At 59.3% G+C, this 16,643-nt stretch overlaps 2 protein-coding genes and 2 long non-coding RNA genes across 10 annotated transcripts; 2 read left to right on the forward strand and 2 right to left on the reverse strand.

Moving 5' to 3' along the window:
- Nucleotides 1-96: 96 nt before the first annotated feature.
- LOC120867150 lies at nucleotides 97-1,633 on the forward strand. Its single transcript, XR_005721814.1, has 3 exons — nucleotides 97-185; nucleotides 1,260-1,353; nucleotides 1,541-1,633. It is a non-coding gene; the product is annotated as an uncharacterized LOC120867150 (long non-coding RNA).
- On the reverse strand, nucleotides 1,359-3,416 carry LOC120867149. Of its 2 annotated transcripts, none has more exons than XR_005721812.1 (2): nucleotides 3,176-3,416; nucleotides 1,359-1,912 (listed from the first exon to the last, which is right to left on the reverse strand). It is a non-coding gene; the product is annotated as an uncharacterized LOC120867149 (long non-coding RNA). The 2 variants fall into 2 exon arrangements; XR_005721813.1 differs by having other exon boundaries at nucleotides 3,148-3,416.
- Nucleotides 1,950-10,780, forward strand: PLEKHH3 (pleckstrin homology, MyTH4 and FERM domain containing H3). Of its 6 annotated transcripts, none has more exons than XR_005721803.1 (13): nucleotides 1,969-2,608; nucleotides 4,593-4,648; nucleotides 5,005-5,084; nucleotides 5,183-5,374; nucleotides 5,465-5,622; nucleotides 5,737-5,857; nucleotides 6,882-7,188; nucleotides 7,789-7,996; nucleotides 8,229-8,365; nucleotides 8,648-8,780; nucleotides 8,973-9,406; nucleotides 9,720-9,911; nucleotides 10,400-10,780. XR_005721803.1 is itself a non-coding variant. In XM_040245256.1 (13 exons), the coding sequence occupies exons 1-13, from the start codon at nucleotides 2,447-2,449 to the stop codon at nucleotides 10,571-10,573; spliced, it is 2,379 nt and encodes a 792-aa protein (XP_040101190.1). In that variant the 5' UTR covers nucleotides 1,975-2,446; the 3' UTR covers nucleotides 10,574-10,780. The 6 variants fall into 6 exon arrangements, 5 of the variants coding, with proteins under 5 accessions (XP_040101195.1, XP_040101190.1, XP_040101191.1 ...); XM_040245256.1 differs by having other exon boundaries at nucleotides 1,975-2,608; nucleotides 8,973-9,431; XM_040245257.1 differs by having other exon boundaries at nucleotides 1,975-2,608; nucleotides 8,229-8,356; nucleotides 8,973-9,431.
- On the reverse strand, nucleotides 10,726-16,586 carry TUBG2 (tubulin gamma 2). Its single transcript, XM_040245309.1, has 12 exons — nucleotides 16,445-16,586; nucleotides 16,009-16,121; nucleotides 15,642-15,809; nucleotides 15,272-15,340; nucleotides 14,679-14,758; nucleotides 14,137-14,263; nucleotides 13,198-13,284; nucleotides 12,951-13,100; nucleotides 12,446-12,598; nucleotides 12,200-12,361; nucleotides 11,857-12,080; nucleotides 10,726-11,466 (listed from the first exon to the last, which is right to left on the reverse strand). The coding sequence occupies exons 1-11, from the start codon at nucleotides 16,491-16,493 to the stop codon at nucleotides 11,883-11,885; spliced, it is 1,356 nt and encodes a 451-aa protein (XP_040101243.1). The 5' UTR covers nucleotides 16,494-16,586; the 3' UTR covers nucleotides 10,726-11,466; nucleotides 11,857-11,882.
- Between the last annotated feature and the right edge of the window lie 57 nt (nucleotides 16,587-16,643).

Consider the following 16,643-nt stretch of genomic DNA (forward strand, 5'->3'; position numbering starts at 1 on the left):
TCACCGGCTTGGAAATGATTTGTAGCAGGGCAGAAATGGTGGTTCCCCCCGGCCCCGCCTTCCCACTCTCCCGCTCTTGGCTCTGAGAGGAAGGCGCTGAGAGCCTGGGTGGGGGTGGGGGTCTCCTGAGCCTGCTAAAGCTCTAGACACTGACACCCACTCTCACCGGGCCTCTGCCAGCAGAGGTAAGGTGGGAAAGTTGCCAGGCGAGGAGGGGTGGGGGTTCCTCCTGATACAGTGTAAGGAAGAGCTTTCTAACAACTAGAGTGCTATCCAGTAATGGCTGCCTTAGCAAGTACCAAGTTTCTGGCCTCTGGAATGCTCAGGCTGAGGCTGTCCGGGACTGTGCGTGCCTATGCCTGGTGTGGGGGTAGGAACGGGGCCAGGAGATTCCCGTTTTGGGTGTGCTTTTGGATTCAGTTACCACTCTAGAGTCCCTTCTAAGGTTCTCTTTTGGGGACAAAAAAGTAATCTAAAAAGTTCAGTTGGAGTTTTTCACCTTGGAGAAAATCCAAGGAGAGAATTCCAATTTGCAGATTTACAAAGAGTGGTTATCACGGGTGAGGTGGGGGTGGGGGTGAAGCCATTCTCCGTCTTCCTTTGGGACAGGGTCAGAGGGAATGCACTGAGCCTGCTGGAAAGACAACGGAAAGAACTTCCCTGCAGGCAAGGGCCTGGGATCCAGACAGGGAAAAGAGTATATATGGTTTCCATCCCGAAGAAGTCTCAGGTCAGGCCTCTCTCATCTGGGGCGAGGACAAGGCTGGGATGGCCTCTAGAGACATTGATTCCCAGTCTTTGTTTTACATAGTCAAGACACGCAGAATGGTGACCACATGCCACAACTCTCGCAGTTTAACATCCGGTCAGCAAAGCTGCCCTGACTACTGCAGCCAGGGGTCTGGGGACCCAGGGCAAGAAGGGCGGAGAGTGGCGGGGATGTCTCCAGGGAGGCGCTGGCCTGTCGTCCCTGCCCTGTTCCGCCCCGCCCAGCTCGGGCTAGTTTTCCTTCTCGGAGCCTCCGGGGGCTGAGACTAAGAAGCACGGCCTCCCGGTACCAGGCTCCAGGGAAGGCCCGGAGATGGCGCCGATCCTCAAAGGGTCCAAGCCACTGGGGGTCAACCTGGAACCCTCCACCAGAGCTCGCGGGAATCGCCGCTGAGTCAGCAACGCACGCGCGCGCCCGCGGTCACTCTGGCCCCGCCCCTCTGGCCCCGCCCCGTCCGCTTAGAGCCTCGGTTAACCCCTTCCTACCCCAGAACCGCAGGATCATCACCTGAGAAGCCTCCACTCCATTCGAAGACCACGGGATGCCCTAGAATCCCGTCACTTTACTCTTTCAACTGGAGTTCAGTGAGTTGTGCGCTCTAAATTAAATTTTATTTCGGGCCCTGGACTGTACTTTTCCGGAGTCTCTGCCTCAGCTTCTACACCTCAAAGAGGTGACTCAGATCGAGGAACTGGACTCCATCCATGGGCGGAGGGCTACACCTCTAGGGCTGTGCCTGGCGCAGGTAGCTAAGGCTCTTTCCTTTCTTAGGAGCCCTGTGACGAGACAGCAGTCGGAGGGCAGCACTCGGAGCTTTCCTCTATGCCCTATGGGCACTTTGTTCTCCAAAGCTCTTGCCCAAGAGGGCTTTTAATTTGTTGGTTGGTAAGCCAAGAGTTAAAACAAGAGCATGAAGGCGGGCTTTCGTGACGTCACTAGCAGTCCGCGTCTGACCTCAGAGGCGGGGGCGTGGCTAACATCACACTGCCCCCTCCCTCCCTATTCCCCGGCCCCTCCCCGCTGTCACCAAGCCAGGGCCACATGATGCAACCCGCCGCGGTTCAGTAGGTTGATTGGTGGCCGCGCCCGGCGCCAGGCACAGGGATTGGACAGAGGAGGCTGTGACGAAAACTGGACACAGCCCTGAAAAGAAGGGAGGAGAGAAAGAAGTGGGAGGGGGGCCCGAAGAGGAGGGGGTTGGGGAGGCGGGGTCCCGGCACTGTGCTCGCGCCCCTAGCGCGCCAGTCCCCGGGCTGCAGGGAGCGCAGCGCGCGCGGCCCGGGCCCCGGCCACCGGACGCCCTACCGGACACGACCCTCCTTGGAGCTTGGACAACTGCCCACCTCGGACACTGCACCGGACACTGCCCCCCACAGGGCTGGACACTACAACGGACACTACTTCCCAGCTCCGGACATTGCTCCCTCCCCGCAACCCCCAGCCCTGGACGCTTCCCCCCCTCCCCCTCCGGGGGCCCAGACTCCGAGCCCCCTGCAGGCTCCAGCTAGCGACCCTCTGCACCCCAGCGCCAGACACCATCTCCTCCCACTCCCCCACTCCCTTTCCCTCCTCCCGCCTCATCGTTCTCCTGCTTGGGTCGGAGCCCCGCCAGTTTCCCCGACCCCCTGCAGCTCGGCCTCGGCTCCCCGCGCCCCCATCCCGCGGCTGCTCGCCCGGATGCCTCTCCCCGGGGGATTGTGGTGGCTCCTCTGCTGCCGTCGAGGCTTTACTCTTCTGCACCGGGACTACGGGGACGGCGAGCTTAGCGGGGACGGGGACGAAGACGAGGACGAGGAGACCTTTGAGCTACGGACCCCGAGTCCAGCGGGCGGCGGGAGGGTAAGTCCCTGGGGGGTTTGGAGCCTTGTCTCAACCCCTCTCACTACAACCGGCCGTCAAGCCTAATCCTGCTCCAGACTCCAGCAAACGCCGTGTGGATTGGGGTCTCAGGAGACGTTTTTGCCTGGGGGCTCGAAGCCCCCGAGAGCTCCACCAGCAGCCCGCCTTGGGATCTGCCTGTGGGCCTCGCGCAGCACGCTGGGCGCTGTCCACCTGCTGGGGGCCCTGAGGCAGGGGAGGTGTCACGCCTGGCCCGACCTGGCCCTGCCTCTCCCTTCCCCGCCGGGCCCGCGTCCCATCCCGTCTCCTTCCGCCTCCGCCAGCGCCGAGGAATGTGGCGAGGCCGGCTGGGCAGCTCGGACGCCTGGGTCCGCTCCGCTCCCAGTTCATGAGCGCAGGGCGCTGGGGCCAGATGCGGGAGTTCCCGCCGCAGGGACCTGGGCGAGGGGAAGCAGGTATCCTTAGATTGGGGTCCGTGGCGGGGGCTCCATGGAGAGGGAGCTGGGCGCCACAGCTCTCCGAGGACCCCTCATCATTACCCTGGCACTCAGGACAGAACTCTCCGACCTTCCTGGTGAGGCTCCTCGGGAATCCCTGAGGGAATGGTGAGAGACACTCGGCTCCGGGGTTTCGTCGAATCTTGCCGTGGGGAAACTGAGCCTCTACTGATGTAGATCATGCCCTGACGTCCCCTCTCTCATGCCCCTACACCCCAGCCACCAGACTCCCGGCAGCCAGACTCGTGTGCTGTGGCCTGGGTCAGGCTCCCATCCCCCGCTCAGGGGTCCCCAGCAGGCCCAGTGGCTCAGTGCCCGGGTGGGGCGGGCTGCGCCGCCCGCCGGGGCCGGCGCCAGCACCTGGCGGAGGCGGAGGGCGGATAAATATAGAGGGGGGGGAGGGAGGGAAGCAGGGGACTGCGATTAGGGTAGTTGGTCTAAGAGAGGGGTCAGCACCTGCCCCTGCGGTGGTGTGGCTGAGAGCCCCTCTTGGCCCCGCCAGAAAATAAGAGGACCTGTGCCCCTGAAGGCATTGGACCCAGGCGTCCCCAAGCTTCCAGCCTGGGCAGGGTCGGCTTTGTGAACCACTGCCATTGCCTCCCTCCTGCTCCACCTCCCCCCCCTCCCCCCAGAGCTTGGGGACAGGTGTCCCTGGTCCCCCTCCCCCGCCTCCTGGCTTTAGCTGCCTGGTCGCAATGGGACCCTGGCACAGTTCCCGCCTGACCTGGCTCCTGGATGGGTTTTCAGCCTCTCTTAGACCCCAGTCTACAGTAGAAGTTCCAGGGCACAAAGGTGGGATGGGGGAGGGAGGGCAAAATCCTGGACTGTACCTTCCATGCAGAGTATTCTTCAGCCTGGCCTGAGCCCCAGCAAAAGGGCAGGGTCTCTACCTACCACTGAGTTTCAGGGGTGTCTGTGGGAGAGGATAAGAAGCTCTTGGAGAAACTCCTATACTGAAAGGGTTCCTCTTTCCTTCATTCACTTCCGTGCCTACCACCTGCCTGCCAGCCTGAATGCCCACCAGCCAAAGAAGGGAAAATGAGGAGGAGGGGGGTGACTTCGAGTCTGCCAGAACAAGAAAGAAGTCCTTTCCACCACTCCCTTTTCAAAGATTGGGAAGCTAAGGCCCAAAGACTTGAGGGGGCTTGCCCAGGTTCCACAGCGAGTTTCTGACTGGAATTAATGTTTGAGCTGGTATTAGAACCCTGGTCTCCTGACTCTGCCTGGTGCTTTTTCTACTCTTCCCCAACCCCTGATTGCCTCTTGAATCAGAGACAAGGCGAGAGTCTTGGCTTCTTAGCTCGGGCTGTTGGGTAGAGACTGGTGGAAGGGGCAAGTCCAGTGGCTTCAGCTCGCTGGGTCAGTCACAGTCACCACCCCACGCCTTGATTCCTCAATTCCCTGAGCTGCGCTGTCCCAGAGCAGAAGCCTCTGGCATCCTGCAAGGAGGGTTCTGAGCCTGAGGGATGCCCTGTCTGTTTCCCCAGGGCCCCCTAGATGTGACGCTGACTCAGCCTATGAGGAGTGGGCCAGTTTCAGACAGGTGAGCCCAGCCCCTGCAGTCCCATGGTCTGGAGACCCCAGCCAGTTCCTGGGACCCCCATCCTCTCCTTCCCTCCTGCAGTTGTGCAATAAGGGAGAGGCCTTACGCCGGACGCTGTGGTTTGGCCAGGGTCCCGGGGGGCGGTCCGGCTGGGGGCGCGGGGAGGAAGGGGGGGTCCGGGCTATTTCTGGTTCGAGGTCAGAACGGCCCAGCGGTTCCCACAGCCTGGGGGAGGGGTGCCCAGCCGGGAGTAGGCACCCCTCGCGGCCTGCCTGGGGAGCCCTTAGAGAAGAGCCTCCTGGAGGCGGGGTGCAGGACCGGCAGGCTTGCCCAACCCTCGCTCCCCTCTTGCCCAGGCTGCAAAGCTGGGAGGAGACGCGGAGCCTCATCCCGGAGAAGGGGCCGTCTGAAGACGACCCAGATGTCGTCGTGAAAGGTGGGGATCCACCTCGTACGCTCTAGAGGCCCCGATCCCAACCCTCCAGGGGATGATGTCTTATCCTGCTGATCCCCTTTCCCGCCTTCTCCCCGAAGGTTGGCTGTACCGAGAGCCCCGCGGAGGAGGGGCACGGCCCTGGTTGCCCCCACGCCGAGCCTGGTTTGTGCTCACCCGGGACTCCCTGGACCAGTTCAGCAGCAGCGGGAAGGGGGCGAGGCGGCTCGGGAGCCTAGTGCTCACCAGCCTGTGCTCAGTTTCGGGCCCTGAGCGCAGGCCCAAGGAGACCGGTGAGACCTCCTAGGGATTCTGCTACCTCCCCAGGCAGCTGCCCCAAGCATCCCTGATTGCCCGCCCCCCACGGCCTCTCTTTCCCCCAGGTCTGTGGTCAGTGACCGTGAGTGGCCGGAAGCACAGCGTTCGGCTCTGCTCGCCTCGCCAGTCGGAGGCAGAGCGCTGGGGGGTGGCGCTGCGGGAGGTGATTGCTTCCAAGGCGCCTCTGGAGACCCCCACCCAGCTGCTGCTCAGGGACATTCAGGTGCGAGGGAGAGAACTCCATGGAGAAGGAGGAGGGTGATGGACCCATAAGCTTTCCGGGCTCACGGGGGGGAGCTCCCTTCTCCATCACTGAGATCATTTCCCTGGCCTCTAGGAGAGTCGTGGGGACCCAGAAGCCGTGGCCCTTATTTACAGAAGAAACCCGATTCTGAGGCACACCAGTGGAGCCCTGTATGCCCCACTCCTGCCTCTGCCCTACGGAGTCACTGCCCCCGGTGAGTGGTGCCATGACCCAAGTCACTGGGATGGGGTCTCACTTGATAGGGATCTAGGAGTCCTCAGAGGACTAGCCCCTAGCCCCTCATTTTTCAAAGGATGAAGATGAAACAAGAAATGGAGCAGACTGATACCCAGGGTAGAGGGGGAGGGAAGCCAGCACAGAAAGTAAAGACCCCTTTTAACTGACTACCTTCTCTTTGGGTCTCATTCTGACTACCGATGTTCCTTCATGAGCTTTTTACACATTCTCTCTTGTTCTTTCATTATACTCTCAACACCATGACATACTTCCTTTACAAGTGGTGGAAAAGCCACCACCTCAGGAGAATGTGCTGGCCTCATTTAGCTACACTTCTCCCCCAAAGGGTATAATGACAGGCCCAGGTTCTCAAGCTAGAGGAATAAGGGGAGCTGGGAGAAGAGCCTTGGTTTTCTGACTCTCAGTCCAGCCTGTTTTCTGGCCCAGTGATGACTCCCAGTGCCCAAGTACAGAACCCATGGTTTGACTCTGTGTCTTTTAGTCTATCCCTCCAAGTTACTAGGGTTTCCCTGGTGGCTCACGCGGTAAAGAATCCGCCTGCGATGTGGGAGACTTGGGATTGATCCCTGGGTCGGGAAGATCCCCTGGAGGAGGGAACGCTCCCCACTCCAGTGTTCTGGCCTGGAGAATTCTATGGACAGAGGAGCCTGGCAGGCTACAGTCCATGGAGAAGCAAAGAGTCACTACATGGAGAAGCAAAGTTACACGACTGAGCGACTAACACTTTTTCCAAGTGTTACTAACTTGAAGCTTAGCCTTAGTGGGTCTAGAGGGGGGAGATTCCTGGGAGGCAGGGATTGAATTTGGCTCTGTGGGGACCATTGCTTTCCCTTCACTCTTCCTGTCCTTCGCACTCTCCCCTCCTTGCCACCCCTGTCCCCTTGTACTCCCTCTGACCTTCCCGCGGTTCACGCCTTCCTCCCAGGGCCCGTCTTTGTTTCCCCTCTCCAAACCGTCCCTCCACCCCCACCCTCCCTCAGGTCCCGGCTACGCGCCCTTGCGGGAGGAGGCCGTGAGGCTGTTCCTGGCGCTGCAGGCCCTGGAGGGGGCGCGGCGCCCCGGGCCCCTGATGCAGGGTGTGCTCCAGACCTGCCGGGACCTGCCCGCGCTGCGAGACGAACTCTTCCTGCAGCTGGCTAAGCAGACCTCGGGCCCCGCGGGGCCCCCCGGGCCGCCAGCTACCCAAGACCCCGCGGCCCTGCGGTACTGGCAGCTCCTCACTTGCATGAGCTGCACCTTCCGGCCAGGGGGAGCTGTACGGGGACACCTCCTTGGGCATCTGGAGAGGTGAGAGGGGAGGCGTGGGGGTAAGGCCAAGGCAAGGGAGCGGAGGGAGCTGGGAAAGAATAGCAGGCCATTCCAAAGGGTTTGGCAGATGGAGAACTTGGACCCAGAGAAGGGAAGGGACTTGCCCAAGGTCAGGGCCGCTGCTCCGGAGCGCAGTGCCTTTGTGGGAATCACAAGTGCATACCCCACTTGCGGGCGGAGGAATTACAAAAAAGGCTCCCACTTTGGGCAGAAGAATTATTAAAAGGCTGATTTTCCTCGGGGCTGATGCAGTCCAGCGCCAGGACTTTTAGGTTGGAAGGCAGAATACAGCTGGAGTTTGGATTTCAACCCAAAGGAGGAGCATGGAAATTTTGGGAAGTGGGAGGGTTCAGATCGGCTGCCAAGGGCCTTAGAAAGTAATTCCGCTCCTTACTGAGCGTGGGGGTGGGGTGGGGTGGTGTTTAGATTCAGAACAGCTGGTGGTGCTGCCTTCAAGGAACTTAGAGTTGGAGGAGAGGGAATCGGGCGAGGTGAAATAAAGTCTGAGCTAAAAAGGCAATAGGGAGGAGGAGAAGGAAAGCCCTGGGGGCGCTAACCCTCCAGGTGTCCCTAATCCAGGACTGAGCAGGCGCTCCCGGACTCGGAACTGGCGGAATATGCGCGCTTCATACGGAGAGCGCTGGGCCGGACGCGCGGCCGGGAGCTAGTGCCATCGCTGGCCGAGATTTCCGCGCTGAGCCGACGGCAGGAGTTGTTGTGCACCGTGCACTGTCCGGGGGCTGGTGTCTGCCCTGTGGCCATAGACTCCCACACCACGGCGGGAGAGGTAAGACCAGAGAGAACCCCGGAGACCTCAGCCTCCCAGCGCCCCGTGCCTGGCTTTCGTGGTGCCGGGACCCTAGGTTTCCCCGAGTCTGAGAGTCATCAGTTGGATAAGGGCTGAGTGTGGCGGGACTAAGAGAGCTGAAAGATCCCTCCAGTTGGACCCTTCCAGAAGTACTGGCAGGCCCCCTGCGCGGTCTGAGCCTGACTTTCCCCTTATGCTCCCTGCCTTCCAGGTGGCTCGAGAGCTGGTGGGGCGGCTGGGCTTGACCCGGAGCCGTAATACATTCGCGCTGTACGAGCAGCGAGGGGCGCAGGAGCGAGCCCTGGCCGGGGGGACTCTCGTGGCCGACGTGCTCACCAGGTTTGAGAAGTAAATGTCCAGCCCCAACCCTGCTCTCCGTTAGCCCATTGGCCTCTCTGCTTCGATCCATCACTAAGTAAACGTTTACCGAGCGCTGGCCTCGGCACGGTGAAGTTCACAGGCGGATTCCTGCCTGCCGGCGGTTTGCAGTCGGGCTTCGAGGCTCGCCTCCGCGGTCCACTCCGCCCGGGCGGGCCCCGCCCCCAAACATCTGGCCTCGCCTCTTTCCCCTGGGCGGCCGCCTGCGGGGCCCTGCTACCCGGCTGCATCGCTCCCTTCTTTTTGCTGCAGCTTGGCGGCGGAGGAAGCCGGGCTGGAGGACCCGCCGGACACCGGTTGGAGACTGTGTCTGCGTCTTCACGGACCTCTGCACCCTGAGGGGCTGTCCCCAGACGGTCACGAACTGCCCTTCCTCTTTGAGCAGGTGAGGCTCTCCCGCTCTCACGCCCGGGGGAGACCCCGTAGCCTGAACCCCTCCCTTTCTGGGCCTTTGCTTTTCGTCGTTATGACAACCCCGGGGAGGCGGTGCTCCAACCCAGACCTACAGTTCCGCACCCTAGGTGTCTTCGCGACGGTACCCGCGGCTCCGGTGCTGATCCCTGCTGCCTCCCCGTAGGCTCACGCTCTGCTGCTGCGCGGCCGGCCGCCCCCGCCCGACGACACGCTGCGCGCCCTGGCGGCGCTGCGCCTGCAGAGCCTGCACCGGGACTTCTCCCCGCGGGCGCCCCTGCCGCGCCTGGACCGCTTGCTGCCCACCCCGGCCCGGCCGCGTGAAGACCCTCCCCGCCCGGTGCCCAGGCCTCCCCCCTCCGCCGCCCTGCTGGCCGGGGCGATCTGGAGCCCGAGCCTGGCCAAGAGGCGGGCGGAGCGGGCCCGGCACGGCGGGGCCGGCCGCACGGCTGGAAGCGTGGCCCGCGAGGGAGGAGGTGGCACCGGCAGGGCGGCTGCTGTGCTGGGAGGCTGGAAGCGGCTACGGGGCATGGGCCGAGCTGAGGCCATGGCTGCCTACCTGGCTCTGGCGGCGCAGTGTCCAGGGTTCGGCGCTGCTCGGTATGACGTTCTGGAGCTGAGCACGGTGAGGGGGAGAAGGGAGAGGGGGACTCTGGTGGCCCAAGCCCCACACCTTTGCCCCAGAGCCACAGGCCCCCGTTGTGGGTCACTGCACTCCCTACACCCAGCACAGCTGCCCATCTCAAAGCCCAGGAATCACTGTCCCTGAGGCCCTCACTCTGGAGCTGTGGATCATGTTGGGGGTGGGAGGGACCAGGAAACGTCTTGCTCACAGCCGTCTCCCTCCACCAAAGATAATGCAGCAGGGTCCCCTCTTTCCACCGTGACTCTGCCTGTCTGTCCACATCCGCAGGAGCCTGGTGGGGGCGCTCCACAGAAGCTATGCCTGGGCCTGGGAGCCAAGGCCATGTCCCTCTCGCGGCCCGGTGAGACAGAGCCCATCCACAGCGTCAGCTATGGCCGTGTGGCCGCCTGCCAGCTAATGGGTCCCCACACCCTGGCCTTGAGGGTGGGAGAGAGCCAGCTCCTCCTGCAGAGTCCCCAGGTGAGTGGGAAGAGGGTGTAGAAGGAGGAAGGGAGGGAGAGGGTAAGGAACGTTTATGAAACATTGAGCATGGGCCTACAGCCCTAGACCTTAGAGATCCCACAGTGATCAAACAAGGAATCAAAGACTGTTAAAGATGGTGACAAATGCTACGAAGGAAAGGGTAGTGAGACAGGAAGTGACTGGAGGGGATCAGAGCATTAGGTAGGATGGTCAGGAAAAGCTAATCAACAACACCCAAAGGAGATCCTGGGACACAGCTTTCCAGGCAGAAGGACCTGCAAGTGCAAAGGTCCTGAGATGAGACTCACCTTAGGATAATAGAGGAGCAGAAGTGTGATAGGCACAGAGTGAGGGAGAGTGGTGATGAGGAAGGAAAGGTTGAGGAGGGCAGCTCACATAAGGCCTTGGGAAGGAGCCTGGGTGGAGGATGAGACAAAGGAGAACTCATTGGCCCCTTTTGTACTCTGACCTCTGCCCTCTCTTAGGTGGAAGAGATTGTGCAGCTGGTGAATGCCTACTTGGCCAACCCCTCCCCCGAGAGGCCCAGCAGCAGCCCTCCTCCATGCCAAGACCTGCCAGACACCTCCCCTCCCAGCCAGCACCCGGGCCTGGACGAGCCCCAGGGACAGTCTGGCTGTTTGGGGCAGCTGCAGGACTGAGCTTGCCAAGAGGTCACGACCTCCCTCTTGCCTCCAGCCTGGATCTGGACTACTCTGAGATTTCAGGGAACCATGGACCCTTTTGGCCCTGCAGGGACAGGGCATACCCCACACGTAAGGGCTGCAATGGGTGCAGACAATTTTCTAGTTTGTTTCTTAATTTATTTGTAGAAGAGAAGCCAAAAAAAAAAAAAATCCTTATTTACACAAACCCTTCCTGTGAGAGTGTTGTCAGTGGGACAAGTTGGAGCCCCAGAGCTCAGAGCTCCACCCCCAGGGACGCCCACACTCCCAGGCTTTTACCAGCACTGAGAGGAGTCTGAACACCGCAGGGCTCCACCCTCCTTGACCTTCTAGATTTAACCTCCTCGTGGCCAGTATGCTGCCCTAGGGTGGTGGGTGGGGCAGGCAAGAGGGCAGTTTTGGAAGCTGGCAATTACTCATTCTTCTTCCATTGAGTGGCATGGGGGTGGCCTCTTGGCGTCCCTGAGGCCCGAGGGCAGTGAGTCACTGGGACTGGCACTACTCAGTCCTACCCTGGTGTCCTGCTTCTGGGTCTTAGTTGGGACCATCTTTAATGTGCCTACTGCTTTGGGTCTGGAACAGAAGAAGCCTGGAGCAGGATCAGACCCAAGAACTTCTCTGGCACAGACAATGCATAGATCGGGATGGGCTCAGCTTTACTCCTGAGCTCTGTTACTGCTTTATCAGATCAAGCTGAATTGGGTTAACTCCTGAGGATCTAAATGCCTTGGGCCTGGGAATCCAGAGTCTTGGCTTTCTTGACTTGCTCAGAATGCTGCAGGCCGCCTTTTAGCAGCTACCACAGCCTCTGCCCTGAGTGGAGGAGGCTGGGGCAATATGGGCAATGTAGATCTACCCTCGGGCAGGACCTTAGGCACAGAGGAGACAGCAGATATCAGTAACGCTGGCTGATCAGTAAAACAGCCTGGTTCTAGGCAGGGATGCTCATGGAAACAATGGACACACAGACTGGGACTACCTGGTAAGACTAGAGCAGGTAAAGCCTACCCTACCAGCACATGCCTGGGAACTGTGAGGCACCACGGAGATCCTTTCATTGTCCCCCGTGTTCACCTACCAAGGCCTGACTATATTCACAACTAAGCTTTATTACTTTATTAGAGCTAAATAAGCATATCAAGGGTGAAAACGTCAAAAGGAAGAAGCAAAGCCCACTCTTGGGTTGGAGAAGAATCTAGAACCTTGTTGGTAAGGGGATTTTGGACCAGAGGAACCAAGTATGATGGAGCTGTGCTTACTGTCCAGAGGGTGCAGTAGGGAGGACTCACTGCTCCTGGGTGCCCCAGGAGATGTAGTCTGGTCGAGTGGCTGCATGGTACTCATCAATCAGCTCCTGTACGACCTCCCTGGACCTGTCCAGCTCATCAAAGTTATCCTTAAAGATGTCCTCCTTCCGAAACTGCTCCAGGAAGGCCTCCCGCTTCCGCAGCTTGTCGTACTGCTGGCAGGAGCTTTCAAAGAGCTGAAAAAGATAAAAATCTCCAGGATGGGAGCCAGGGTGAGACAGGGGGTTGGACTGGATCTGGAGGAGAATGATGAAGGTGGAAAAGGGGCCAAAGCAGACCAGGCAGCCAGGCTCACCGAGGAGATGCTGGTGTGGTTGGCCATCATGAGCCCACTAACCCTGTGGGCAGAAGGCAGGTAGGGCGACTTCCTAGACAGGGCCACCTGGATGCTGGCGGGGCCCCAGGGGATGAAGTTGGCCAGCTTCCGTTCCCGGATCCTCTGCAGGCTCTTGTGGACCTGGGGTGGGCACAGGAATGGTGGTGGTAGCCTCTCCTCTACCCCTATGGGCTCCGGGGGGTAGGACAAAGGGGCTTCACCTACCTGGGTGGGGTCCACCTCGCCCTGGATGATGTTGAGGATGGCGATGTAGCAGTGGTTGGTCTGGCGATCCCGGCCTGTGGACACCATCACGTTCTTGGGCTGCAGCAGTCGCCTCATGACGTCCAGGACCGTGGTCTTTCTCACGCTGGCCACCTGGGGGGAGAGTAGCCACAGGGCAGCCCGGCACTCAGGGCACAGGCGAGAGACGCATGGACAGAGAGCACGAGGTGATGCACAGCCCCATCAGACGCAGGGGAGCCTGGTCTCTGGGGAGTGTCCTTAGACTCAGGTCCTCACTGAGGCATCAGAGATCTCAGTCCCCCCGAGCTCAGCTAACTCATGCCCTTGTGCAGGAGCATCAGCAGACTCCATACAGCCCAGGCCCTGCAGGGCGCCACAGGCAGGGGGGGAGGAGAGCAAGTCAGCCAGGAAGCAGGGCCTCTGGGTGCAGCAGAGAGAAGGGAACGGCTGGTCAGGGCCTGCTGGGCCTGAGGGCTGCTCTTACCGACTGGTCCGTGGTGAGGGGGGTGTAACCAGTCATGAGGAAGTGGAGCCGTGGCGTGGGAATGAGCGAGGCGATGAGGCCGATGAGGTCGTTGTTCATGTAGCCGGGGTAGCGCAGGGTGGTGGTGCTGGCTGACATGATGGTGGACACCTGGGGACAGCATGCCGGGTCATGGGCCTTGTCCTGGGGGCCTCCCTTCCCTAGATGGTGCTTCGGGAAGGAGGGAGTCCAGGAGCGGGGGGCTCACCAGCTGGTTGATCTGGGAGAATGAGGGATTCTGGATGTGCAGGCGGTCTGTGGCAATCCGGTTCAGGGCTGTGTTGTCCAGCACCACCTGGGGGGACAGAAGAGGGTCACAGCACCTTTTTGAGGAGAAAGGGGGCAGAGAAATAGGTTATTAGCTTAGTCCCCCTCTAAACTCCAAAACTAGGAAGTAGGTGTGTTAATTTAAAGGGCAAGTACTGTCTCTGGGGCATCAGGAGACACTTTTTTACCATCCAGTGCATTAGAGAAATATTTGACTGTCCAACATGTGCCATGCATGGTACCTGGCTCTGGAGAAACCATAGAGAGTAAAACAGGCATGGTCTTCCCCCTCACCAGGTCTATAGTCTAGAGCAGCAGTGCCCAACTTTACCAGTTTTGTGGAAGACGATTTTTCCATGGACCGGGGTAGGAGTGGGGTTTCAGGATGATTCAAGTGCATTACATTTATTGTGAACTTTATTTCTATTATTATTACATCAGCTTCACCTCAGATCATTAGGCATTAGATCCCAGAGGTTGGGGACCCCTGGTCTAGAGAAGGGAGACTGGCATTGAATATAAAACAACAGAAAAGTATAGTTACGCCTGAAATAAGCACAAAGGAATTTGACCTTGTCTGGGTGGTGAGGGAAGGTTTTGCTAAGAAAGCAACCATTAGGCTGAGAATGGAAACATGAGTAGGTATTAAATAGGCTAAGTGGAGACATGTGGGAGGGGGGTGTTACTTTGTTGAGAGTCCTGCTACCTAAAGGGACTATGAGAAGCTTGGGGTCAGGTTCTTATTTCATACTTTGGGCCACCAAGTATGGCTTTGTTGGTTGTCTGTTCTCTGGGCAAGGGCTTGGGAAGGGGAGAGTGTAGGTGTCTCACTGGTTTGGGGAGGTAGGCCAAAGGCCCCACTTCTTCCTCCCATGCTCACCACACAGTCAGCGTTCTGGGTCAGCCTCTTGAGTGTGAGCAGTGAGTTGTAGGGCTGGACCACCACATCGCTCATCTCATCCTGGTTGGGAAACACTGAGTATGTCTGTACCAGCTTCTTGGGGTACCTGGGGGTGAGGAAGAGGGAAACAGGCAGGTAGCAGAGTGACTTAGAAGGACTCTCATCACTGCCCCTCTTTGTCTTCTCCAGGAATAACAGGGGCCATTCCTTTCCAAGTGCCACCAAGGTCTTATACAAAAGGAGTGAGGGCAGAATGGAGTCTTTAGAGCCCAGACGCCAAAAAAGACAAACCTGAAGCATCAAACTTCCCTCCCTCCTAGGTCCTCTCCCCCAGCTATGCAGACCCCCTGCTTCCTGGGAGTTATTGCTTCCAAGATGTTCCCTGGGAGGCCAGGCTCTGTTCCTACTTATAATTCAAGGGCAGTAGTAATAGGGCTTTCAGCCAAAAGAAAAAAGTGACAAAAGAAAAGACATTACCTAGGGAAACAGAGCTAATGCTCTCTTCCCAAACACAGGCTTACCTGTCATTCAATCGCTCCAAGAGGTAGGAGCCCAGGCCAGAACCGGTCCCCCCAGCGATGGAATGACACAGCACAAAGCCCTGCAGGAGAAGGAATGGAGAAGCAGTCTCCAGCGATCTGGGGGAGAGGCTTCAGGCTTGTCTCATGTCCCCCTCCCAACCCTCTCAAGTCTCAGGGCTTCCTCTATATCCATCCAGTGTGAGGCTCCTTGAGAAGGAAGGAGCTGATGCCATCCAGATTAGGATCTTCTTGAGGACACAAACAACCTTATTTACTTCACCGTATCACATCTGATACTCAAGTTAAGAGTTATGAATTGAATTGCCCCATCACACATCTGATCAGGCTCTTTGTGACCCCATGGATGGTAGCCCATCAGGCTCCTTTGTCCATGGAATTCTCCAGGCAACAGTAATGGAGTGGGTTGCCATTCCTTTCTCCAGGGGATCTTCACAACCCAAGGATTTGAACCTGGGTTTCCTGCATTGCAGGCTGATTCCTTATCATCCGAGCCACCAGAGAGGCTACCTCCTGACTTTCCCCAGCACTTCTCAGCTTCCTCCCTCCTCTCCCCTAAAGGGGCAGAACCTCACCTCTAGGCTGTCACTTCCATCTGCTTCTCGGTCTATGATGTCAAAGATATCTTCATGGATTTTCTCACCCTGTATAGAGAGATGAGGAGGGAGGAGACACCTATAGAGACGTGAGGATGCCGTTTCTGGAGAGCATCTCCTTTCAGCACCAGTAACTCTACCTTGGGACACTGCTGACACCTCAAGCAGAGCCCCGACTGTGGCCCTCACCCCAGAAATGTTACTTTGCATAAACTTCTCTATGTTTGTCCCTCTTATCAGGATAGTCCCCTGTCTCTCACTGTCAGTGTGGTCTAATCACCAGACTGCTTGTGCTTGCCTTATCCCAGGAAGGGAACATCAAGAATCTCCCGGATGGCCACCTGGATACCTGGGAGAATCCACTGGCCCAGTTGTTGCCAGCTCCTCCTCCATGCTCCGACAGGTAGATGTTCTCTGGGTTGTAGAGCTTGGCATAGGGGGAGTTGAGGATGGAGTGGATCACCCTGGGCTCCAGGTCCAGCAGCACTGCCCTCGGGATGTAGTGCTCATCGTCGGCCTGTAAAGGGGAGTTTAGGATGGGCCCAATCAGCTCGGGCCTGCCCAGTCCTCCAGTCCTCCCAACTCTGGCTCCTGCCTGCCCTCCTCCTTCAAACCAGCCGCCCTGGCTCCTCTGCCCAGTGGGTTTCCCAGTACCCAAGCCCTTCCCTTCAGGCCTCCTGGGCCACTGCCAACCCTGGCTAAGTCGCTGGGGGCACCTGGTAGAAAAAGACGTCCTTGCGATCAGTGCCCTCGGTGGCGAACTCCTCCACGATGCCCTCAGGGCTGATACCATGCTCGGCGCACAGCTGTTTCCAGAACTCGAACCCAACTGGGGGATGGGGAGAGAGGCCTGGGTCTGCTAAAGCCCTCTAGCAGAGGGCTCTGGAGCCCAGGGTGAGGCTCAGACATTGTCACACATTCAAGGGTGGGCCCAAGACGCCCGGGTCTGGGAGCCGTGACAGCTCAGCGTTAGAGGCATGTCTCTCGTTCTGGGTGTCTGGGACCTGGATCATCATGCGCAGCAGGGCAGGGGGGTTATGGAAGGGAAGCGGGGCGGGGGTGGGGTGGTGGTGTTGGAGGATGCCAGGCACTCGGGCGGGACCCGAAGGGGCAGAACCGGAGACTAGCTGGGCCCGGCTCTCGTTCGCTCACTCTGGTTGCCGCACTGGCCCAGCTGCAGGGTGATGATCTCCCGGGGCATCGCTCTTCAGATGAGGCCGCGCCAGCCTGGCCAGGCCGGGCGGGAGTCACGGCAGGGACGAATGCTTGGCAGCTGGGCGCGCAGGACGTGGGGAGCGCGCGCTCTCTTCTGCTTTTGACGCGGATGCTCGGTCTGCGCGTGTGCAGTGCG

The sequence above is a fragment of the Oryx dammah genome, unplaced genomic scaffold (assembly GCF_014754425.2).
Source record: "Oryx dammah isolate SB20612 unplaced genomic scaffold, SCBI_Odam_1.1 HiC_scaffold_8, whole genome shotgun sequence".
Classification (NCBI taxonomy): Eukaryota; Metazoa; Chordata; class Mammalia; order Artiodactyla; family Bovidae; genus Oryx; species Oryx dammah.